Source organism: Megascapheus bottae, chromosome 17, assembly GCF_031878675.1.
Source record: "Megascapheus bottae isolate mThoBot1 chromosome 17, mThoBot2.hap1, whole genome shotgun sequence".
In the NCBI taxonomy this organism is placed as follows: domain Eukaryota; kingdom Metazoa; phylum Chordata; class Mammalia; order Rodentia; family Geomyidae; genus Megascapheus; species Megascapheus bottae.
In genome coordinates, this window is record NC_143525.1 from 29,033,375 (window position 1) to 29,059,751 (window position 26,377).

Sequence of the window (26,377 nt, forward strand, 5' to 3'; positions counted from 1 at the left end):
AATTTATTATGGTCTGATAGAATATAAGGTTTTTTGTCTTTCCTGAGGTTAGGATATGATCTATTTTGTAGAAAGTTCATATAGACAGCTTGTTCTCTATAGTGTATATATTTCATTTATTATTCCTGATACTCTTTTAATTAAATAGAAAAATTTTTATTTTAGTCTTCAGTAGAGTGGAAGTAAAGCATTTCATTTTCTCTCTATATTTTTTGATGATACTTTTATCCATTACAAAAGCAACTTAGTAGAAAGTGTCTTTTGAAGAAAAAATACAAGTCTTATTGATGTCTCTCCCAAATGCTTTCATTTTTGTAAGCAGAAATTTTTGCTCACTATTAATATCAACATAACAGCTTAGTTGCAATCACTTTGCAAATGTGATTAGGAAGTCAAGGTTAGACCTGTTTTATTAATGATAAATATGGCTAATGTTAGGGCCCACTATAATCTTCAGAAAGAATATATTACTAGTAGGTAACAGAATAATTAGCAAAACAATCCATGTGGTGCATAGGCTTTGGTGATAATTAAGTTTATCTGAATTCTAATGGCCGTATGTATATTATGAACTCCTGGAGTATAACAGAGTATTGTACTGAAAAGTTGGTTGTAGTATTTTCTTCTTTCTTAAGCAGTTAATTGGTATATATGTTTGGGAATACATCACTAATATTTCCTCAAATTTAGGGTATCTTCTTATTGTCTTGTTTTGACTTTTGAGACAGTCTCACTATGTAAAAGTTGTTGTGATCCTCCTACTGCAGCCTCCTCCATATTGGGATTACAGATGTAAACATACCACCATGCCCTGTCAGGAGCATAAATATTTTCTGAAGTTATATCAAGATATAAAATTTAGCCAGGTGTTGGCCAGGAGTTTGGCCTAGTGGTAGAGTGTTTGACTAACATGCATGAAGATCAGTTCCTTGGGACCACATACATAGAAAAGGCCAGAAGTGATATTGTGGCTCAGGTAGTAGATCTCTAGCCTTGACAAAGTCCAAGGACAGTGCTCAGGCCTGAGTTTAAGCCCCAGGACAGGAAAAAAAATTTACCAGGTGCCTGCAGCTCATGGCTATAAATCCTAGCTATTCAGGAAGCTGAGATCTGAGGATCACCCACCCTGGGCAGAGTAGTCTGTGAGATGCTTATCTCCACTTAATTACCACAGCCAGAAAAAAAATGGAATTTTTATAGTCAAATAATAGATGAAATGATGCTGGTACAAGAAATAGATCAATGTACAGCCTGGGAAGCCTAGAAATTGATCCAAGTAAAATCAGTGGAAGCAATGGGTCAACAACCAGATAGTGTCAAAATGACTAATCTAGCGATTTTTTTCTCTTAGGATTAAAATAAAAAATAGGTAGCTTTAACTTAAACCACACACGAATTATGAATTAATGAACTGACTTATTTCTTTTAATTGAATTTTTTTGTCAGTTGTGGGACTTGAACTCTAGGCCTGGGAGCTATCTTCATCTCAAGGCTACAGGCCTACCCCTTGAGCCAAGTTCCATTTCCCATTTCGTATTGATTAAATGGGGATAAGAGATTCATGGTCTTTATTGCCTGGGCTGGCTTTGAATTGCAATCTTCAGATCTCAGCCTCTTGTGTAGCTAGGATTATAGGCATGAGCCACAGCGCCACCTAACTTATTTTAATTGATAGGTTTAAAGTAGGTGCAATAAAGAAAAAAGATTGGTAATAAAGAAGATAATGATTTTCTCATTAATTTATCACTGTTGCATAGTTTAACACATTGCCCCATTATCTCTGTTTCCACCAGAATTCTGTTGTGCAAATCTCTAAAATGATTGCCCAATCATGTGTGATGGCTATCACTATGAATATGTGAGGAATTATAACTATGTAGTTATAATTTAAATAATACATAATAAACTATTTAAAGACTGAGTTGACACCATTGTAGAAAACGGAAAAAAGAAAGTTCTTTCATGAATCTCTCCCAGAATACTTGATTTTTTTTTACTTTAGCCTTTTATTTCACAAATATTTGTTGAGCAAGGCTGGATTCTGAGTATACATGACAATGGCCAATATACAGGTTTTGTATTTAAGCTTATAATCTGGAGACCAACCAGTAAACATACAGTTCAAGAACTACCCTACTAGAGAACCATAGAAGAAGCTAAGCTTGCACTCAGAAGTGGTGTAGAACTATGTCTTAGAGACATCAAGAAGGCCTCTTGGAAAAGGGACAGCTAAGATACTATCTAAATGAAAAGCAAACAGAAGGGGAAATGCACAGTAGTTTAGACAGGAGGAGCAGTGTAGCAAAATCTTAAGAGATAGGATGACCTGATTTATTGGAAATACTACAGGAATTTCATTATAGGAAAATTCACTTACAGTTGAGGTACTTTTGAAACTAAGTGGTGTCATTTTTCCAAAGCATAGGAGAAAATCTTTGTGTTGCTAGGACTGGTGGAAATGAATGGGAACTACTTGGGCTTCTTCTTCTGGGTGGAAGGTGCCTATGCAGTGGGAGGGCCAGAGGACCAGGGGGATGAAGCTTGGGAAGTCACCTTGGCTTCCCGGGAGACTGGAAACAGCCTCCGGGGGTCGAGTTCTTGATCATGGCAGAGCCTGGGGTCGTGGCCAGAGGTGGGGGGGGGGGGGGGTTGTGGAGGCAAGGCTGAAGACTAGGAATGGATCCTCGTCACCAAACTAGTCTGCCTGGTTAAGGACATGAAGATCCAGTCTTTGGAGGAGATCTATCTTTTCCCCCTGCCCATCAAGGAGTCTGAGGTCATTGACTTCTTCCTGGGGGCATCTCTCAAGGACAAGGTGTTAAAGATCACACTTGTTCAGAAGAAGACCTGTGCTAGCCAGCGCACCAGGCTCAAGGCATTTGTGGCCACTGGCGACTACAGTGGCTATGTTGGCCTGGGTATCATCTTGGCTAAACTCTCCATTGTCCCTATGTTGCTAGGCTACTAGGGGAACAAGACTGACAAGTCTCACATTTGCAAGGTGAAGGGCCACTGTGGCTCTGTGCATCTCATCCCCGCCCCCAGAGGCACTGGGATCCATTCAGCTCCTGTCCCCAAGAAGCTGTTGATGATAGCTGGTATCAATAACTGCTACATGTCAGCTAGGGGCTGTACTGCCACCTTGGGCAATTTTGCCAAGGCTATCTTTGATGCCATCTCCAAGACCTACAGTTACCTGACCCCTGACCTCTGGAAAGAGATGGTCTTCACCAAATCTCCTCACCAGGAATTTAATATCTTATGAAAACCCACACCAGAGCCTCAGTGCAGGAGACCCAAGTTCCAGCTGTGGCCATAACATAAGATTTTATACAAGAATAACAAAGTGAATCAAGCCTGTTTTTAAAAAAAAAGAAAGAAAGAAAACTACTTGGGCATGGTTATACACTCCTATAAATTACAATACATGGGAGAATTGCAAGTTCAAGGCCAGCCTGGGCAACATAGCAAGATACTGTCTCAAAACAAACAAATCAAAAAATGGTAGAATACTATTTCCAACTAATACCATAAAGTCAGCCTATTAAATAGAATTGCCCTTGCTCCTTTAGTTGCAGATAGATGGCAAGAAATCAGCAGATAATTTGTGGTATTTTTCAAAATCTAGCTTTAAGGCTACAAAAAATTTCTCTTTTTATTAAGGTCTCCATGTTTTGACCTAATTAGTAAGACTGTAGACTTTTACCAACTCTCTTACCCCATATGACAGCTCTTCAGTCTGCTGAGGCAAATATAAACATCAGAATTTTTCTCTGGTGGATTCTCCTTTGGGAAAAATATGAGCCCTTAGGACTGAGCACTTCCCCAGTTCACCAAAAGGAAATGAAAAACCTATATTGAAATCATGGTCTAGATATATACTGAGTTAGGTACTTGTTTGGGTGATGTGTAGGATGTCACAAATGGGTAGGGGAGATTGAGATAAGTAGTCAGAAATCTGGGCTGCTATTGGCATTCCAGGTATGCCTGCCCTATATAAACACATGTCTGACAGCTGAGTCAGATTCCCAAACTCCAAGTGCTCCATTTTGCAATTTAGAATTTTATACCATAGAAAGATTTCTGTGAAAGACTAATCTTATAACTAGAGTTCTTTAAGCAAGGTTTAAAGGATGATCTTTAGGGGCCTGGAGTTTGGCCTAGTGGTAGAGTGCTTGCCTAGCATACACGAAGACCAAGGTTTGATTCCTCAGTACCACATACGTGGGGGGAAAAAAAAAGCTGGAAGTGGTGCTGTGGCTCAAGTGGGAGAGCGCTAGCCTTGAGTAAAGCCCAAGGACAGCGTTCAGGCCCTGAGTTCAAGCCCCAGGACTAGCAAAAAAAAAAGGTCTTTAACCAATAACATATGTTTTCTATTTGTATTTTCTGTGAATGCAGTGCTTTCTGCAGCTTAACACTGGTAAGCTTTGACTTGTCTGCCCTCTACTGGAGATCTGTGTTTATGGTGACCAGTGTCTTCCGGCTTTAGAAAAAAGTTTTCCTTGATGGACATTTAAAATTTTAGCCTTTGCCTCCTTAAAGACTTTTTTTTGGGGGGGGGGCAGTCCTGGGTCTTGATCTTAGGGCCTGAGCTTTCTTGTCTCTATGGAGATATGTATAATATAATAGCATGTATTAGCTCCTAATCTAAGGTACAGAGAGTTAAATGATATGATTTCCATTGAGTTAGAATGTAGTATAAATATTTTTAAAGAATTTATTAACATTGATTTTTACATCATATTTTAAATGACAAGTTTAACATACAAGTGTTCAAGGAGGGATTCTCTATTTACAATCACTGGGGCTTAGTATTTAGAACTTAATCACAATTAGGCTAAGGGTTTGTATGTCCTAGAAACATATTCATTTATGAAATAAAACATTATGTTTATAGAGTCATAGGTTTTTATGTCTATATAGTTATGTTTGTATTTTATTTCCATTACCATGTCCATAGCTTTGGGTATGCCATTATTGAGTCCTTGCTTTTGTACTCTTTGGACTTAATAGCCACATATTAAGGATACCATGCGCCTTTTGATTCTTAGGTCTTGACTTGTCTCACTCAATATGATTCGCTAGTTGCACTCTTATGCAGTTTCCTTGGATAATTTAATTTCTTTTGTGAATTTGTGAATGACTGTAAAACACTCATTGAGTCTATGCTATCATAAGTTATAGACTTCCTGGAGCTGGACATGTCTATATACATCTGTAATCCCAGCAATTGGAAGCTGAAGCAGGAAGATACAGAATTCAAGGCCAGCCTAGGCTAGATAGTAGTTAAGACTCTGTCTCCAGAAAAAAAATTTTTAAGCAAGAAAAAAAGACTATTAAATTTATATGCTATCAAAAAGCAATGTTGCAATTAAACTGTGGTTCAGGGCTGGGGGAATGGCTCAAGTGGAAGTATGCCTGCCTAGCAAACGTAGATCCTGTATTCAAACATCGATACAAACAAAAAACTATGATTAAGTGTTTTTCTTGTTTTGTTTTGTTTCGTTTTTGTCAGTTGTGGGGCTTGAACTTAGGCCTGAGCACTGTTTCTGAGCTCTTCAGCTCAAGACTAGCACTCTACCGCTTGTCCACAGCGCCACTTCTGATTTTCTGGTGGTTAATTGGAGATAAGGGTCTCACAGACTTTAGTGCCCTGGCTGGCTTTGAACCTTGATCCTCAGATCTCATCCTCCTGAGTAGCTAGGATTAAAGGGGTGAGCCACCAGTGCCTGGTGGTACTGCTGATTTTTATCATGACTACTTGGAAGTGATGCTCATTTTTTATATTAATGTTTAGTAGATTTGGATCATAAGTTCTTTTGTGATATTTAATGGTGATAGTCTAAATTAACACTTTTTCTTTTTTGCTTTCTTCTTTTTTCTTTCTTTTTTTTTGACAGCACTGGGACTTGAACTCAGGGCCTGAGTACTGTCCTTGGGCTTTTTTTTCCTCAAGGCTAGTGGTCTGCCACTTGAGCCACAGCACCACTTCCAGCTTATTTTATGTATATGGTATCCAGAAATTGAACCCAGATCTTTGTGCATGCTAGGCAAGCAGTCTACCACTAGGCCCACCTCCTGTCCCCTTATTTTTTTCTAATGCTAGTAACTGGGGCTTGAATTTACAGCTTGGATGCTGTCCCTGAACTATTTTGCTCAAGGCTAGCTCTTTACCACTTAAGCCACAGTTCCATTTCTGGCTTTTTTGGTGGTTAATTGGAGATAAGAGTCTCACAGACTTTTCTGCCCGTGGCTGGCTTCAAACCACGTTCTTCAGGTCTCAGAATCCTGAGTAGCTAAGATTTCAGGTGCCCATCGATGCCCACTTACTTTAACGCACTTAACATGTTGGTTTTCAGAGCCACTAATTTTCATATGTAACACTTTGTTATCAATGAAATCTGTTTGTAAACTGCTGGAATAAATTCTATTTCAACCTCCTGGGGTACTAGAAATAATCTTATAAAGAATTTTTAGTTTAAACACTACATAAATGAGATATTTCTATATGTAAAGTTCAATAAAATTCCATTGGTGATATTGTGATATGATATGAGACTTAAGGTTCTAATTTTTTTCTTTTTTGTTTATTTTCTGTTTGTATAGGAGGCAGACAGTGGGGAGGAAGAATGCCGGTCACAGCCCAGGAGGTATGTTTGTTCATATATCCCATAGTATTTTTATTGTTACTGATTTTTTTCTCTAAATCTTTAGTTTTACCAGATTAGTTTATCTAGTTCCACTGATCTTTCAAAAAATGGAACTACTTTAAGAATTAAGTTACTTTGAATTTTCTTCTGTTTGGGACTAGTAGCCATTTGCACATTCATCTTTTACTGAAGCTCTGATGAACGTTTCTCTGCCTCACTTTGGAAAAGAGAGTGGATTCCTTTCAGAGATCAGTCATTTTGGGTTGCTCCATGCAAAATAATGGGAACAAATTTTAAAATCCAGGGAGAAAAAAAGTATTAGTATTGCAGTGCCTTACACCTGTAATAATTCCAGTTAGGAAGAAGATGGGAGGGTTCTAGTTGGAGGCTAGCCTAGACAAAAAGGTAGTGACACCCAGTCTCAATCAATGAACTGGGTAGGGTTACATTCATTTATAATCCCAGCTATACAGCTAGGAAGATTGACATTCAAGACCAGCCCCCAGCAAGAACTCTGTATCTCACCTGAAAATTACAGTTTAGCAAACACAAGACCCATGAGTTCATACCCAGTGGAACTAGAAGGTGAGGGTAGGAGATTCAAGTTACTCAGAAGGATATTGAAATGGTATATTGTTTTCAAAAGATGCAGAAAGGCTAATTTTATCTGTTTTCACCAGTCTTTAATAAATTATCTTGGGAAAAAAAAGATAAAATGTTCTTACCTTGTGGAAAACATCAACTGAAGATCATGCTACCCTTCAGTTCAGAGACCCAAAGGGCACATGTTTTCTCTCATATATAGAAGCTAGATCTAAAATACACTGGAACATGATAAATTATAAAGACCTCTAGGCATTCACACACAAAGGATACTTTTAGGAGAGGAACATGGAGGTGCATTGCTTTATATACATCTCGTTATATGAAATAATATTTATCAAAAACTCCAGGAGATAGGAACAAGAGGCTTTTCTCTTTTGTTTTGCTTTGTTTTTGTCTCGTTTATCTGTCTTTGGAAAGGCAAAAGGTAGAAGGACCAGGACTGAACAAATGAATGCAGCAGAGGTACTCACTAGATACTACGTTGAAAATGAACTGTACAACTTGGGAGTGGGGACAGGAGGAAAGAGTGAGTGGGGTGACATTATCCAAAAAGAAATGTACTCTTGGGCTGGGAGTTTGTCCTAGTGGGGTAAGCATACCTAGCATGCATGAAGACCCACATTCTCTTCTGTACATAGAAAAAAGCCAGAAGTGGTGCTGAGGCTCAAGTGGTAGAATTCTAGCCTTGAGAAAGCCCAAGAATAGTGCTCAGGCCCTGAGCTTAAGCCCAGGACTAGCAAAAAAAAGAAATGTACTCTTTATCTGACTTACTGTGAACCCTCTGTACATCACCTTTATAATAACAATTTAAACATTTAAGCCAATAGTTAAGAATATTTTTCCAGTCTTGTTTGCCAAAGGAATTTTGACTTAGGGAAGATTTGGCAGTAAAAATTTTTACGTAAGGCTAAGAGGTAGAAACAACCAAAAATTTCCCAAGGTATCCTAACCATATTCTTATAAGAATGAAAAAAGAATTGCAAAGTTGTCTTAGTTTCTTAGTAGGCCAAACGTAAATGTTTCTGCATTAATGCCAAGTTTATGTTTTGTCTTGTCATCTTCTGGATTTTTTTTTCTGAAAAGTTACACAGTGATGAGGCAATGAAAATGTTCTCTTATTCATAACACTGAACTGTCAAGCTAAAGGATGTTTTGAAAATTGTTGACAGTAATTCAATAATGTAAACAGCAGAAGATTTTCACAAACTCCTGTTTTCAAGGATCACTGTAAAAAAAAAAGTTCAAAGGGCCGGGAGTTTGGCCTAGTGGTAGAGTGGTTGCCTAGCATGCACGAAGACCCCGGTTCGATTCCTTGGTACCACATACATAGCAAAAAGCCGGAAGTGGTGCTGAGGCTCAAGTGGTAGAATGCTAGCCTTGAGAAAGTCCAAGGACAGTGCTCAAGCCCTGAGCCCAAGCCCAGGACTGGCAAAAAAAAAAAAAAAAAAAAAAGTTCAAAAACCTAGTAGCTCCCATTTTATATGTTCAATTATATGCAATTTCTTGTAATCAATGTATCTAGTTAGACTCAAAATATATACTTTTTTTTGTGGGTCATGGGGCTTGAACTCTGCCTGGGCGCTGTCCCTGAATCTTCCCCTCAAGAAACCACCCTACCCTTGAGCCAAGCCCCACTTCCCGTTTTCTATAGATTTATTGGAGATAAGAGTCTCCGGTCTGGGTCCTTTTGTGCCCGGGCTGGTTTTGAACCTTGATTCTCAGATCTCCGCCTCCTGACTAGCTAGGATTATAGGCATGAGCCACCACGCCTGGCAGAAATATTTTTACCTAGCAATTCAACGCCCCTTGTAGCTAAATATTGTGTAAAAGGATGGATGTTTTTTTTTTTTTGCCAGTCCTGGGGTTGGGCTCAGGACCTGAGCACTGTCCTTGGGCTCTCTCAAGGCTAGAGCTCTACCACTTGAGCCTCAGCACCACTTCCGGCTTTTTTTTCTATGTATGTGGTACCGAGGAATTGAACCCGGGTCTTCATGCATGCTAGGCAAGCACTTTAACCACTAGGCCAAACTCTCGGCCCCAGGATGGATGTTTTTATGTGTATTTGGCTGTTGATCACTTTGACATTCTCCATCACTTTACCACAGAATAAACTAGTACCGAGCCTCTTCATTAAACATGTCAGAACTCAGTTTTTCAGTTTGTGGGTTCAAATATCATTTATGTTATTTTGTTGTGTTTTGTTTTATGCAAGTCCTGGGCCTTTAACTCAGGGTCTGAGCACTGTACTTGGGCTTTCTCAAGGCTAGAGCTATACCACTTGAGCCACAGTACCACTTATGGCTTTTTTCTATGTATGTGATAGGGAAGAATTGAACCTGGGTCTTCATGCATGCTAGACAAGCACTCTACCACTAGGCCAAACTCCCAGTCCCATTTGTGTTTTTTGTTTATTTGTTTGTTTTTGTTGTTTTGTTTTTGTCTTTTCTTTTTTTGGTACTAGGGATTGAACCCAGGACATTAGGGCTTTGCCACTGAGCTACCTCTCCGCCCTTAAATGTGATTTGTAATGGAAAATTGAATAATAAGCAGAATATCATAAGAACTAAAAAGCCAATATGAATTAGAAATTGTTTTAATAATCTCTTGTTTTAACTAAATGTTATTTATTGGGAAAATCATAGTTAGATGTAATCATTCAATATGATTAGATCAAATTTGATGCCTTTAAAACACAAGCAACAATGACAAGAACAAACTGATAAATTAAGGTACATTAAAATTTTAATTTTTGTGTCCATCAAAGGACATAATCAACAAAGTACTACAAAATGGGAGAAGATATTTGGAAATCAAATAGCTGACAAGGCTTATATAGTTATATCACACACACACACACACACACACACATTCACACCACTTGAACCACAGTTCCATTTCCAACTTCTTACTAATTAACTGGTGTTAAAAGTCTGACAGACTTTCCTGCCTGGGCTGGCTTCCAGCTGTGATTCTCAGATCCCAGTCTCTTGAGTATCTAGGATTACAGATATAAGCCACTGGCATTTAGCTTTATTTTTGTTTTCTAGTTTGAATGTGAGCTTCTTTCTTTTGTGTTAATTTTCATGGACATAAAGAACTACTTACCATCTGCTGGAAAAATACTATACCTTTGAAAACTTGATCTTCTCCAAGGTGCTTTAAACATAGCAGAGGAAACAAAATTTACAATACAGTGAAGGAAAAGAACAATGTATGCTAGAAGTGTCTAAGAAAAATTCTTGCAAACATTTTTTTCTTGAAAGAGTGGAATTTATATGGAAGAACAGAAGAAAAGGTGGGAGAGTGGGAAAGTAGATAAATATCTTAAGAAGTTAAAAGCAGGTACTAATGTTCTTAAAGCCAGTAAGAAAACAATTGTCCATTACTTAAAAGAAGAGTTTTGATTTGGCAGATAAATGTTTATTGTGAGTGCCATAGAGAGAGTCTGGCAGTGCCATAGGATATGAAGGGATGGAAGGAAAACTATTTTGAAAGGCTATTTGGAAAGCTTTTGGAGTAATTTAGGCAAATGGGTAGTCCTCATCTGAGAGTATCATGAAGACAGGGACTGGATCTTTTCTTGATATCCACAGCAAATTACTATGTTTGAGGCACACAGAAAATGATTACTAAATGAATACATATACATATTTCCATACTTGTAGATATAAAGGAAATGCATAGAAATGTGTACATTAGGAATGTAATTGCCTTGTTTTACAAAAGTAGAGCTTACATGTATTTAAAACTGGCAGTAAGAGCCAGGGGCATTGCTCAAATATGGCTCATGGTCGTACTATGTACTAGGCTCTGATCAAACCCCAAGATTGCATCCCCCACCAAATAAATGACTCCCAACTAATCATTCTAAAGTTGGTCTTCCTGCAGCTTGATGTTTCTTTCTACCTTGTCGTTTTCCCTGTTCCAAGTGGAGAATAGACTGCTCTTTGTAAATAATGTCTATCTAGCTGAGTGTTTGGCCTAATGCTAGAGTGCTTACCTAGCATGTGCGAGACCAGGGTTCAATTCCTGGGTACCACATACATAGAAATGATGCTGTGGCTTAATTGGTAGAGCTGTAGCCTTGAGAAAGCCCAAGGACAGTGCTCAGGACCCTGAACTCAAAACCACAAGAGAAAAAAAAAATGTGCATGGCCACCAGAGGGTGTAGTAAACTATTTCTCATCCTCCATTTCTGATAGTACACAGTAAACTCTCTGACATGGAAAGTGCACTTTTTTCTTTTCTTTTTTCTTTTCTTTTTTTGGTTGTGGGACTTGAACTCTGAGCCTGGGTATTGTCCCTGAGCTCTTTAGCTCAAAGCGACAGCCCTACCCCTTGATCCATAGCACCACTTCTGGTTTTCTGGTGGTTAATTGGAGATGAATCTCACCTTCTTTAGTGCCGGGGCTGTCTCGAATCGAGATCCTCAAATCTCAGCCTCCTGAGTAGCTAGGATTACAGGTATGTGCCACCAGTGCCCAATTAATTTATGAACTACTTTTGCTTGTAACAATCCTTACTCTTTGGACAGTGGAAAAATTTTAACCCTGTGCACTAACAGAACTTTCTGCTTCCTTTCATACACTATGTAACACTATTGTTACATATTCTTGGTCTCTTCTTGACACTTAAAACTGAAGGTAGGGACTAACTCTATTTTGTTCGTGACCTTGAATTCTAGCACATGGAAGACTCTCAGTAACTTTCTGTAGAAAGAATGAATAAAGAACTATATTTCTCATCTACTTTCAGACTTCAGAAAAGCACATTTTTTTTCTCTTTTGAGCCGATTTCCTCATCTGTGTAATAGGAACAATAATCTTTTACAGATTTTCATAAGGAGAATTTTCCACAAAGGTAAAGTGCTTATTAGTAGAGTATAATAATAATTATAGTAGTAAACATTTTTATAATTATAAACTGAGTTCTTCCAAAACTAGTCGCAAAATTTTATATTTATAATAAATCTTCACAGTATATATTTCAAAAATCTCCAAAATCATTGTAGCCTGTTCTTCATTAATTATTGATGAAAGTTCTTTTACATAAATTTAAATATACCTGGCAGGCCAGTCTTTGGCTATTTTTGTTTAATTGGCCCTTTTCTTAAGAGCTGCAACTTACAATCACTGAAATAATTTTAATAGGTGGTGATTACTTTCACTAAGATGATAGGTGAGTGCTACAGAATACCAAATGAGTCCTAATTTTTTTTTTCCAGTCCTGGGGCCTGAATTCAGGTTCTGGGCACTGTCTTTGAACACATTTTGTGCACTCTGGCACTTGAGCCACAATACCATTTCCAGCTTTTTCTGAGTATGTGGTACTGAGGAACCCAGGACTTCGTGCATGCTAGGTGAGCACTCTACCACTAGATTACGCTCTTGGCCTGATTCCTAATTTTAAGAAAACAAACTTTGGTCTTTCTAGTAAAAGAAATATATATATACACACACACATTTGCTAATTTGTTGCTGCATTTTAGCTACATAAACTATAGTTTACTTCCTCTATAATAGGGGAATATAGGCCAGATAAAAATATGAACAGCATATTATAGTTATATAAAAATAGTAAGTGCTTCATATATAATATTTCATATATGTGTATTAATGTTTTGTACAAGGGCTGGATTTAGGGGCTTTGGCACTGTCCCTGAGCTTTTGTTTGCTCAAGATAAGCATTCTACCTCTTGAGCCTCAGTTCCACTTTCAGCATTTTAGGGATTAATTGGAGATAAGAGTCTCACAGACTTTCCTGCCTGGGCTGGCTTTAAAGTGAGATTTGAGCCTTTTGAGTAGGTAGGATTACAGGTGTGAGCTACTGGCACCTGGCCATCTATGATATTTTTAAGTTGAATATTTTATCTGAAATTTTTTATAATAACTTGTTGGCCAGAAGTGCCACATTCCTTAACTCTGATAAGGTAAATACAGGAAGAAACTCATTTTTTATAAGTATTTTTTTATTAAAGAATTTATTAACACTGATTTTTACATCATATTTCAAATGATATATTTAACAAACAAGTGTTCAAGAAGGGAATCTCTATATACAATCACTGGCACTTAGTTTTTAGAACATAATCAAAATTAGGCTAAGGGTTTGTATATAGTAGATACATATTAATTTATGAAATAAAACATTATGTCTATGGAGTCATAGGTTTTTATGTCTATGTAGTTATGTCTATATTTCCAATACCATGTCCATAGCATTGGGTATGCAAATATTGAGTCCTCGCTCTTGTACTGTTTGATTTAATAGCCACATATTAAGGATACCATGCGCCTTTGTTCCTTTGGTCTTGACTTGTCTCACTCAACATGATTCGCTCTAGATTCATCCACTTCCCTGCAAATACCATTAAGAAACTCAATTTTTATAGTGCCTGATTATACCATGTAAAGTTCATTAACTGGATGTCCCCCTACCCTCCAGGGTTTTGTTTGTTGAATGCTGTAATTCATTTTGGGGTATGTTTAAATGCCATGTAGAATGCAGGTATAGTGTTCTGTGGGCGTTAGGAACTGGATAAGAACCAAATAAGTCAGGATTTCTTTGTACTGTGGCAATAATAATGTAAATTCCAAAATGGCTAAGATTGCTTAAGAAGAAATTTAACCATTATTTTAACACACTTACTTATAATTGTACATCTGTTCTGAGGCAGGCAGACAGGCAGGCAGGCAGACAGGCAGGAAAGTGGGAGTGAAGGAAGCGGGGAGGGAAGAGAGAGAGGAGCGGGAGTGTGGCCTAGTGATAGAGTGCTTGCCTAGCATGCACAAAGCCCTGGGTTTGATTCCTCAGTACCACATATACAGAAAAAGCCAGAAGTGGTACTGTGGCTCAAGTGGTAGAGTGATAGCCTTGAGAAAGCTCAAAAACAGTACTGAGGAGCTGAGTTTAAGCCACAGAAAAAGGAAAGAAAAGAAAGAGAAGAGATGAAGAAAAAGAAGAGGCAGAAAAGGGAAGAGGGAAAGGAAAACAAAAGAAAAAGACTATATAGATCTTTTCATATGTCAAGAATGAGAGATTAAATTACTACTTAAAAACATGGATATAAGCCTAGTGCCTGTGGCTACTCAGGAGGCTGAGATCTGAGAATCATGGTTCAAAGCCAGCCTGGGCACAAAAAGGCCATGAGACTCTTATCTCCAATTAACCACCAGAAAACTAGAATTGGTGCTGTGGCTCAAGTGGTAGAGCTCTAGCCTTGAGTTGAAAAGCTTAGGGACAGCACCTAGGCCCAGAGTTCAAGTTCCACCACTGACCAAAACAAAAACATGGATATAAGCTGAGCTCACATTAGTAATCTTAGCTATTTAGGAAGGTAAGATCTGAGGATTGTGGCTCAAAGCCAGCCTGGGCAGAAAACTCTATAAGACCCTAATTTTCTATTAACCATCAAAAGAAAAAACAAAGCCCAGAAGTGGGCTGGGAACATAGCCTAGTGGTAGTGTGTTCACCTCCTATACATGAAGGCCTGGGTTCGATTCCTCGGTATCACATACACAGAAAAAGCAAGAAGTGGCACAGTGACTCAAGTGGCAGAGCACTGGCCTTGAGCAAAAAATGTCCAAGGACAGTAATCAGGCCCTGAGTTCAAGCCTCAGGACTGTGGGGGGGAGGGTGGGAAAGCTACAGACCAGGAGTTTGGCCTAGTGGTAGAGTGCTTGCCTAGCATGCATGAATACCCGGGTTCCATTCCTCAATACCACATACATAGAAAAAAGCTGGAAGTGGTGCTGAGCTCAAGTGGTAGAGTGTTAGCCTTGAGAAAGTCCAAGGACAGTGCTCAGGCCCTGAGCTCAAGCCCAGGACTGGCAAAAAAAAAAAAAAAAGATAGAGCATGAGCCTCAAGCAAAAAGCTCAGGGATAGTGCCATGGCCCTGAGTTTAAGCCCCAGGACTGACCAAAAAAAAAAAAAAAAAGTGGGGGGGGGGGCTGTGTGCTGGTGGCTCATGCCTGTAATCCTAGCTACTCAGGAGGCTGAGATCTGAGGATCATGGTTCAAAGCTAGACCCAGCACCAAAGTCTGTGAGACTCATCTCCAATTAACTATCAGAAAACTGAAAGAGGCATAATGGCTCCTGGAGTAGGGTGGTAGCCTTGAGCTCAAGCACTCAGAGACAGAGCCCAGGCCCATAGGTCAAATCTCACAACCAACCAAAAAGAAAAAGAAAAAAAGTTCATTTATGGAAATAACTAATTCTTACTCCTGTGTACAAAAGTGTCACATAGTAAGTGAGGTGGGCATCAGTAGTTTTTAAATAAATGTACTTCTGATAGGCATGAATTGTGAGTGGTAAAAGCTGCAGTGAGCAAGCATAGTAGAAAGGAGTAACCTGTTAGGTAGGAGCATCTTGCTGTTTGGTAGTATGTTTATTTGTATAATAAACTTAGCACATAGTAAATGCTCAAGAAACATTACTTTCACTTTGCATTTTTATAAAAAAGGGTCTTGAGTAATGCATTAACCAGGCACTTTGGATATAATGAGAAAAGGAACAATATCTTGTAAGGAATATGTCATCAGGGAAAATGCAGGTTATTTGATAGGCCTTTTTTTAAATCACATATCTCATCTTTCTCCCTTGATTTACTATGAATTGTATAATATAGAGATAGAATTATATAATATAGTTAGTGAGAGAGAATTTTAAAACTATTACTCTAAAGGTAATATACAGAGTGGTTATTGTTTCATAAGTACAGTAATAGGTGCTTTTTTTTAGACAGTGTCATTCCTTCTTTCACTCTCTTCCCTGCCCACAAGTTGTATAGTCCATTTTCAAAGTAGTGTCTACTGAGTACTACTGCTGCATTTGTTCACCCTTTGCCCTTCCATTTCTGTGGCCTCCTAACTCCCCTCAGTGACAGACAAATGAACAAATAAGACAAAATGAGAGAAAACTACTCATTCTCATTTCCTGGAATTCATTTAAATACATATTGAGCCATGTATATGGAGACCCTGCCTCAATTTTTTTTTTTTTTGCCAGTCCTGGGGCTTGAACTCAGCCTGAGCTCTGTCCGTGGGCTTTTCCCTCAAGGCTAGCACTCTGCCACTTGAGCCACAGCACCATTTCTAGCTTTTTTCTATGTATGTGGTACCGAGGAATTGAACCCAAGTCTTCATGCATGCTAGGCAAGTACTCTATCACTAGGCCAAACTCCCAGCCCCCTGTCTCAATTTTTTAAATAAATAAATAAACAAATAGAACTGTATTAAAGCAGTAATAGTTATTTCCCAAACTGAAATTGCTACTCTTAACCCAATAGAATCCCTTTCCTTGAGCCATTCTCCTTTTGTGTTATTATTAAAAAGCATTCAAGGGGTCGGGAATTTAGCCCAGTGGGAGAGTGCTTGCCTAGCATGCACAAGGACTGGGGTTCAATTTCTCGGTACCACATACATAGAAAAAAGCCAGAAATGGTATTGTGGCTCAAGTGATAGAACTCTAACCTTGAGAAAGCCCAAGGACAGTGCCTAGGCCCTGAGTTCAAAGCTCAAGACTGGCAAAAAAAAAAAAAGCATTCAAGTTTGGATCTCTCAAAATCTATTATTTTTAGCTGTAATCAACTTCAAAGAGTAGTTACTATTAAATTAGACTGTTTAAGGGTAAAACACTTCACAAACAATAAATGATGTAATTCCTGGTAGGAAGCAATGTTTAAATTCCACTTATACATAAATGCTACTTTACTATTTGATGCATCAGTAGTATGCAAACATGAAATGTCTTAAATAGTAGGCAAAGTGGTATTGTCCCAAGATTAGTTAGCACTTCTGGCCCAAAGCTGGAAAACTATTGATGATTGATGAACATACTTAATGAGTATATTAAATTAGAAGAAAAATACTTTTCAAACTTAAAAAAAATATATATATATATAGGGACCGGGAGTTTGGCCTAGTGGTTAAAGTGCTTGCCTAGCATGCATGAAGACCCGGGTTTGATTCCTCGGTACCACATACATAGAAAAAAGCCAGAAGTGGTGCTGAGGCTCAAGTGGTAGAGCTCTAGCCTTGAGAAAGTCCAAGGACAGTGCTCAGGCCCTGAGCTCAAGCCCAGGACTGGCAAAAAAAAAAAAAAATATATATATATATATATATATGGGGCCAGGAGCATGGCCTAGTGGTAGAGATCTTGCATAGCATGCACAAAGCTCTCTGTTCGATTCCTCAGCACCATATACACAGAAAAAGCTGGAAGCTGTGGCTCAAGTGGTAGAGCACTAGCCTTGAAAAACTCAAGAATAGTGCCCAGTCCCTGAGATCAAGCCCCAGGACTAGCAAAAATAAAAATAAATATTTTTATAATTTCCCTCAAAAACCTTGTAAGTTATCTCAATAGGGCTCTGCTTGAATCTATAAAAACTAGACCAAAGACATTCACTATTAATAAAAATTTCATTGTAGAGCTGAGTGTGGTGGCTCACACCTGTAATTCCAGCTTCTCTGAAGGCTGAGATCTGAGGATCAAGGTTCAAAGCCAGCCTAGGGCACAAAATGACCTGAGACTCTTATTTCCAATTAACCTCTAGAAAATGGGAAGTGGGCCTTGGCTCAGGGTAGGGGGGTAGCCTTGAGCTGAAAAGCTCAGGAACAATGCCCAGGCCATGGTTCAAGCCCCATGACCCACAAAAAAAATTTCATTGTGATATGACACTTAGATAACAAAATTATTATATTGGTTAGGAATGTTCATTGACCATAAGCAATTTTTCAGTTTGGGCTTGTCTTATGAATTTTCCAGAAAAAAGCTGGTAAAGTAAGAGCTGAAATGACTGTTTTCCAAGAAGTGATGATATGAAGACAGATTTTAAAGGAACTAAGCTTTTGTCTTTTTATTTGTTTGATAATATAAGGCAAGAGCTTCAACAGTAATTAAACTGTTAGACCTAATTATTGTTCCATTAAGTAAGTGTTCTAGGTCTTCAAGTATTTAAAACCAGTTAATATCCTTCCTCACTTGAGATTTTTAGACAAACAATGAAATATTCTTTTGTTGATTTTATCCAGCATTTATTTAAAAAATTTGAAATATGTAGTCAAGGTGGGAGAATTATACAGTAGAGTCTCAAATATACCCCTTCTCAAGGTGGTACAATGAGTGCTTTCTATACTGGGTCTGTCATATATCTATGCATCTGTCCATCCCTGAACTAGAAGTTTGTAAGCAGAGCAAAAGTTTTGTTTGCTCTTGTATGTGTATTTTAGATTTCAACCCTAAGAAAGTTTAAAAATTAATTGTTCTAATTATAATCTATAATGATAATATGTTGTAAGCTATAATTTTCTGAGAGAATTTTACATTAAAGAAAAATTACCATGTGTATGCCAGTAGTTTATGCCTATAATCCTGCAGGAGATTGAGATCTAAGGATTGTGATTCAAAGCCAGCCAGGGCAGGAAACTCTTATCTTCAGTTAATTACAAAAGAAGTGGTAGAATACTAGCCTTGAGCAAAGTAGTTCAGGGATAGCACCCAGGCCCCAAGTTCAAGTCCCAAGACTCCCCACCCCAAACACACAGAAAAGATTGTCATATGAATGTAATCTAAAAAGTTACAAGTGGGAAGAGACAAATTCAGGAGTGTAGTTACTTGGTGTTTTTAATTGGTGTATTAATTTGTACAAAAGGATTTTGTTGTATATTTCCATCTATGTATATAATGAGAGGGAACTAGGCAGCAATGGCTTATGCTAAAATTCCAGCTTTAGCAGGCTTGGATTGGGAGGATTGCAGTTCCAGGGGAGCCAGGGCAGGAACATCCATAAGGCTCTATCTCAACAGAAAGTAATCCTGTGTGGAGGCACACATCTGTCATCCCAGCTACAGTGAGAAGTGAAATAGAATCTACATGTAGGCATATTTTCTGTCAAGAAGCTAGGCCCTATCCAAAACAACAAACCCCAGTATCCTCTTTTGTACTTTTTAATGTGCAGATCCCAGGACTTGAACTTAGGTCCTGGGTGTTGTCCCTGATCTTTTTTTGCTCAAAGCTAGCACTCTTATCACTTGAGCCCAGCTCCACTTCTGGCTTTTTGGTAGTTAACTGGAGATCAAGATCAGAGTCTCATGGACTATCCTACCTGGCCTGGCTTTGAACCATGATCCTCCAACCTCAGCCTTTTGAGTAGCTAGGATTACAGGCGTGAGCCACCAGCACCTGGCTCCCTTCCCACTTTTTTTTTTTTTTGCCAGTCCTGGGCTTGAGCTCAGGGCCTGAGCACTGTCCTTGGACTTTCTCAAGGCTAGAGCTCTACCACTTGCATCTCAGCACCACTTCCGGCTTTTTTCTATATGTGGTACCGAGGAATCGAACCTGGGTCTTCATGCATGCTAGGCAAGCACTTTAACCACTAGGCCAAACTCCTGAGCCCTCCCTTCCCACTTTTTAAAATAATTTTAGCAGTTTCATCATTCTATTTTCTTATATGCATATGAAATACTTCTATCATATTTATCTAAAGACGTGTGTGTGTGTGTGTGTGTGTGTGTGTGTGTGTGTGTGTGTGTGTGTGGTGTATGTGTATGAACATGAGCATGTGCACAAGAACAATGCCCTTAAGAAAGATAGTGATTCACACAGAACTTATTTAGTGCTTGCAACTATGTAGTATTACACTATGGAATATTGCACAACCATAAAGAAAAATGAAATCGGGGCCAGGAGTTTGGCCTAGTGGTAGAGTGCTTGCCTAGCATGCACGAAGACCCAGGTTCGATTCCTCGATACCGCATACATAGAAAAAAGCTGGAAGTGGTGCTGAAGCTCAAATGGTAGAGCTCTAGTCTTGAGAAAGTCTAAGGACAGTGCTCAGGCCCTGAGCTCAAGCCCAGGACTGACAAATAAAAAAGGAAGAAAGAAAGAAAAATTAAATCATTGTATTTGCAGGAAAAAGGATGAAAGTGGAAGATATTATATTGAGTGAGACACGCCAAGGTCAAAAAACCTATATGTAGAAGGTGTACCTAAGAGACATACATATTTGTGGGCATATATACAAGTAAATCTATTTGTATACATATATACATGTATATATATATTTGGATAAACATAACATTTATCTAAGGAACTACTTTGGAGAGATGGGTAGAAGAAAAGGGAAAAGAAAGATGGTGAATAATTTTGAAATACATTGTAAGTATACATGAAAATAGCATGAAGATGGTGATAGGTAAAGAGTTGAGAGGCGAGGCAAAAAACATGTATTTGTTTTGTTTTTTTGTTTGGGTTTGGGTTTTTTTTTGGGGGGTGGGGAGTCATGGGACTTGAACTCTGGGCCTGGGTGCTATCCCTGAACTCTAGCTCAAGGCTTACCACCTATCCCTGGAGCCACAGCCCCACTTCTGATTGTCTAGTGATTAATTGGAGGTAAGAGTCTCTCTCTCCTCACTGCCTGAGCTAGCTTTGAACGGGGCTTTGAATGGCTTTGAATGTGATCCTCAGATCTCTACCTCCTGAGTAGCTCCTGTCATCAAGAAACATGATCTGTTGGAAGGGTAAGGTCATAGTGGGAGGGATTTAAGCTAACAAGATGGATGAAAGAGGATGAATATGGTCACTGTAGGTAATTTGCATGGATAAAAACAGAATAATGAAACATTTTGAAGTTGTTTTAGAAAGGGAGAAAGTAGAGTAGGATGGGGTAAGATTGGCTAGAATACATAGTCAACAAGTTCGGAAATTTAACAAAATCCCCTTCCTATAATTAATGTACACTAATAACAGAAGCTGTAAGTAAATAAATAGACTGCTTTCAGGAAATAAAAAATGATCCTCTTTCCTCAATGCTGAGAAATACAGGCATGTACCACCACATTCAGTTTATATGTTTAGTTTTTTAATGTAATATGTAAAATAGGATACACGCCTGTAATCCTAGCTACTCAGGAGACTATAGTCTGAGAATCAAGGTTCAAAGCCAACCCAGGCACAAAAGGACCTGGGACTCTTATCTCCAACTAACTCCTAGAAAATGGGAAGTGGAGCTAAGAGGATCTTGGACCCTATGTTAATTTAATGGGTCATAGAGTCACAAAAAAACATTAAGATTCTATGGGAACACACACATACACACAAAACTTGGATAAGGGGAATTTGAAAATACCTACCAGATCCTAAGATGGTTAAAATATTTCACAATGGGCTGAGAGGATAACTCAATGGTAGAGCACTTGGCCTAGCATATAAAGCCATGGGTTCAATCCCCTAGCAACTGAAAATAAATAAAAAGATTTTAAGTGATACTGTATATAAAAGTAGGGACTACAAAAAAAAAATAATGTCTTTTAGGGGCCAGGAGTTTGGCCTACTGGTAGAGTGCTTGCCTAGCATGCACTAAGACCTGGGTTCAATTCCTTGGTACCACATATATAAATATATAGAAAAAGCTGGAAGTGGGGCCCGGGAGTTTGGCCTAGCGGTTAAAGTGCTTGACTAGCATGCACAAAGACCCGGGTTCGATTCCTCGGTATCCCACATACACAACCAAGCCGGAAGTGGCAGAGACGAGACACAACCAAACCGGAAAAGTGGCAGAGACAAGACTGCAACGGCGACAGAGAGCAAAAGAAGCGAGCTGAGCTGAAGTGAACAGAGCCCAACCGAGTGGTGGCCGGAGCGAGCAGGACCGGAGCGAGCAGGACCGGAGCATGCGGGAGCGAGCCGAGCCAGAGCCAGCGGGGCCGGAGCGAGGGGGGCCAAGAGCAAGCTGGAGCGAGCCGGGCGGAAGCAAGCTGGGCCGGAGCGAGCGGGGCTGGAGCGAGCGGGGCCTGAGCTAGAAAGGGGGGGCCTACGAGCGGGGCCAGAAAGAGAAAGGGGCCAAAAAAAAAAAAAAAAAAAAGCTGGAAGTGGTGCTGTAGCTCAAGTGGCAGAATGCTAGCCTTGAGAAAGCCCAAGGACAGTGGTCAGGCCCTGAGTACAAGCCCCAGGACTGGCCAAAAAAAAAAAAAGTCCTTTAGTAGAAAATAAACTATATGTGATTTTAAAAGAACAAGGTAGATTTATATAATCATGGGGAAAAATCCAGGATATAATGATAAGTAATGGGGATGGGAGGAGAGCAAGATAGAAAATAACGGGTATAATATGGTTTTATGCTGTATACATGTTTGCTTCTTAAAGGGAAACTATATTGATGTTTATATATGTGAGGAAAGATTCTGAAAAAAACATCAGTAAGAATTACCCTGGGAGTAATGGGTTGACTTTATTTTTTATTTCTAGATGCTGAAAAAAAAGAAAGATTTACTCGTTTAACTTGTGTTACCATTATTTTTAAAACTAAACATATAAAATGCTTGAAGGGATGAAATGGGAACTAAATGGTTAAGTGTTTTGTAAAGTGTGTTGAATGTGAAAAGTGATCTGCAAATGCCTATCATTTTTACTGAACAATAGAGTGTGGGGCTTTTGTAACCTGAAGAAAGCAGCATTTCAGCATCTCTTCCTACTGGAGCATATGGTAGTTAAGACCAAGGGGATCAGTGCCTTAGAGACCTCTTCAGGAGCTGATATGTATATCTTTTCAGGGCTCCCTATTGCTTTCACAGAGGAAAGTTGTATAGAAAAAACTGTTGAAGTCTCAATGACATTGTTCAATTCAGTATTTAAAACTGTTGTCAGATATTCCTTTTTAAAAATGATTAGGGACATGGTGATTGTAAAACATGATTCCTTTTAGGAGGTTTTGTTTACAGAGTTTAAATGTACTGTATTGTATGAAAAGTGCCTTTGAGTAAGTATAGTGTGAGATGTCTCTGGGTGCTGTCTGGGAAACAAATTGGAAAATTTGAGTAGTATCTTGAGAGTTTTATCTTAACATTTAACAGATTAACAGGAGACAGTCACGTTACTCCAGGTTTCAGGCTTTTTGTTGTATAGCATTTAATGTTTTTCCCCTCTTTGAACACTCATACAATTAATTTACTATTTATATTCTAAATCAAGCCCTTACAGAAAAACTGAAAACAAATATTAAATTGGTATGATTTATATAATCACTTTTTAAATCACCAAGTACTTAAAAATGCAGTTTATAATTTAACATCAATATTTGAAAGCTTAAAAATGTAAAACACCAGTAAGCCTTATAGTTTTTACATTAGTATAGACTGTAATAATGAGTATGTACTTAGCACCTGGCAAACAACAGTAAAGACTTCCTAGATGAAATGGTGGTATATGGGGGAACTTTTAGATATTTTAATTTCCACTGATTCATTTATTGACTTATGGGTAATAAAAGAAGACAACCTGGCACCAGTGGTTCACACCTTTAATCCTAGCTACTGATATCTGAGGATCACAGTTCAAAGCCAGCCCAGTCAGAAAAGTTGGTGAGACTCTTTTTTTTTCATATATTTTTATTGTAATTAATAGAAGGGTTACATGATATTTGCCAGATAGATGGTGCATTAATTCCCATACATTGATACCCTTTCACATGTCTTGGTCCCAGTCCGTGAGACTCTTACCTCCAATAAATTACTCAGAAAAAGCCACAAGTGGTACTGCAGCTGCAGTGATAGAGCACTAGCCTTGAGCACAAAGAGGTCCAAGGTCAGAGTTCAAGCCCTAGGACTCAGGGGAAAAAAGAGAGAGAGGTTTGGGTTGGGGGTGGGGGGAAGGGAGTCAAATACAACTAGCTTTCTTCCCATGCTCTGAAACAAAATTCAAGTTGAAAGGAAAAATCTTGTAGTTAACAAATAATTATCTTAAAAAGCAAAGAAAATCTATTTTAACATTGATCTAATGTCTCATATTGAATGGGGAAGTAGTGGAAAAAATTCCTTAACTTTCTACAGAAAACAAAGTGGACTAGGAAATGCCTTTGTACAGTATAAAAATGATTACGTTTATCATAGCCTACCTAGAAATCTCTGTAAAGATATAGAGACACAGTAACCAGTATATACATGAAAAAAGCAAATAGATGAACAGAAAATGTACAAAAGATAAACAAAACTTGATAGCAACTATAAGAGCACATTTGATCACTTGTAAACCAAGAATAAAGATTGGCAATAGGGAAGGGGGGAAAACAAGATGAGGGGTGGGGGTGGTGGGAAGGGAAATGGGGATCAAGACATGTGAAAGGGTATCAATGTATGTGAATTAATGCACCTCCTATCTGGCAAATATCATGTAACCCTTCTATTAATTACAATAAAAATATATGAAAAAAAAGATTGGCATTATTTTAGCCAAATTCATTACTTCATTTTACAAGCAGTAAAGTGCAGTAAAACTGCTTGAAGTTGAAGGTGTAGAAGTTACAATTAGTTTTTTGTTAAATGGGAACTGATAGGCCCATTTATGAATGATGATTATTAATGAAAGAACTTGTCATATTCACAAAATTCTTTTGTCCATGTATTTTAATAAGTAGTATCCCTGGTTTAAGATTAAAGAAACTAATCTTAGAGATTAGTGGGTCAGTGCTTATCCAGTATGAGGCCCAAGGTTTGATACCCAGTACTACAAATAAGCAGAAGGGTCATCAGAGATAGATAGATAATGGTAATAATAGATAGATAGATAGATAGATAGATAGATAGATAGATAGATAGATAGATAGATAATGGTAATAATAAGATTTAAATACACATATTTAAGGAGTGGGTGGTATTTTGGATTTAGGGCCTTGCACTTTCTAAGCAGGCACTCAACCACTCAGCTAGTCCCTATTTGTAGCAGTTTATTTTCAAGGTAGGTCTCTCTTTATGACCATGTTGGCCTGGATTTTGATCCTTCTATTTGTACTTTCCTTTGTCACAGGGATGACAAGCCATTGATTAAGCATTTATGTCTAGGCCTGGTCTCAAACCACAACCCTCTGACCTCCCAAGTTGTTAGTTAAACCTATTTTATTAATTCCAAGGCTAGATTTTTTTTTAAATTTCTTTAGTCAAAGTGTTTATAGTAGGTGAAATAAGTTCATTTTAAATGCATTGTTTTGTTCTGCTTGCATTGTTTGAGAGAATCTTACTGTTGAGGCAAGTTGGCCTTGAACTTGTGATCCTTTTTACCTCAGCTTTCTGAGTGCTGGACTTAAAACTATTGGCTGTCATACTTGGCTTCTCAGGATCTTTAGATTGGATAGGCATACTTTATCTAAGATTCCCATAATTCAGAAAAAAGATCTTAGGAAATTTCCTTAGGGATTGATTATCCTACTTTGCAGATAAAGGTCAATAAATTGGCCAAAGTGTTAGTTCATAAGTAACTATATTAGAACTAGAACTAGAATTTATACTCTCTAGTTTATAGCCCACTACGTTTAGCATCAGTTTCATCTATCCATGCTGAAATGTTATAATACACTTGGAGGTCTAATATGGAATACAGTTAGGTTAGCCTGAAAGTCTCTAGGTTCATTGTTTTACAGTGATTATACACACAGATACAAAAGAATGGAACTACCAGTGGCTGTAAAGGATCATCTATTATTTTGCATTTCAATGCTATTAACATGGTTTTATAAAAGTTTAATGTGGTCACATGCAATGCTATCTAGAGCCAATATTTTAGAATGTTCTTCTGAATCAAATGGCCATCAAATGCCATGACAAAATTAATTTTAAATCTTCTAACTCAAATGAAAGTCATGTAAAAAATGGGAGTTATTCCTAAAAGCTTTTGTGCATTTTTAAAAAATAGAAAGCCTCTGCCTTCATGTGGAGTAGAAAACTAGCTTAGTTTATTTCACTGTTCAATCTAATTTGGAATCATTTTTTAATTCCTAGATGCTTAGGTATGAAGAGCTTGCTGCCTAAAGCTTTGTTTTCTGACAGTGGTGAGGAAAGGATTAAATTGAACTGAAACTAATTTATTTATTTTTATTTATTTATTTATCAGTCCTGGGGCTTGGACTCTAGGCCTGGGTGCTATCCCTAAGCTCTGCAGCTCAAGGCTCCCATTAGAGCCTGGGCATTGTCCCTGAGCTCTTCAGCTCAAGGCTACCATCCTATCCATTGAGCCTCAGCATGCCACTTTCAGTTTTCTGGTGATTAACTGGAGATAACAATCTCGTGGGCTTTGTAGTGCCCGGGGCCAAGATCCTCAGATCTCAGACTCCTGAGTAGCTGTTCAAAATATCAC

At 38.3% G+C, this 26,377-nt stretch overlaps 1 protein-coding gene and 1 pseudogene across 4 annotated transcripts in view; both read left to right on the plus strand.

Annotated features, from left to right (window-relative positions):
- Positions 1 to 26,377, plus strand: part of Ssh2 (slingshot protein phosphatase 2) — a 198,489-nt gene that overhangs the window by 61,539 nt on the left and 110,573 nt on the right. For all 4 annotated transcript variants that reach the window (XM_090350519.1, XM_090350522.1, XM_090350523.1 and 1 more), the window contains one exon: positions 6,607 to 6,650. In XM_090350519.1, the coding sequence (XP_090206645.1) occupies positions 6,607 to 6,650 (44 nt within the window). The remainder of the gene's footprint in view (positions 1 to 6,606; positions 6,651 to 26,377) is intronic.
- On the plus strand, positions 2,667 to 4,496 carry LOC150051529 (small ribosomal subunit protein uS5 pseudogene; annotated as a pseudogene).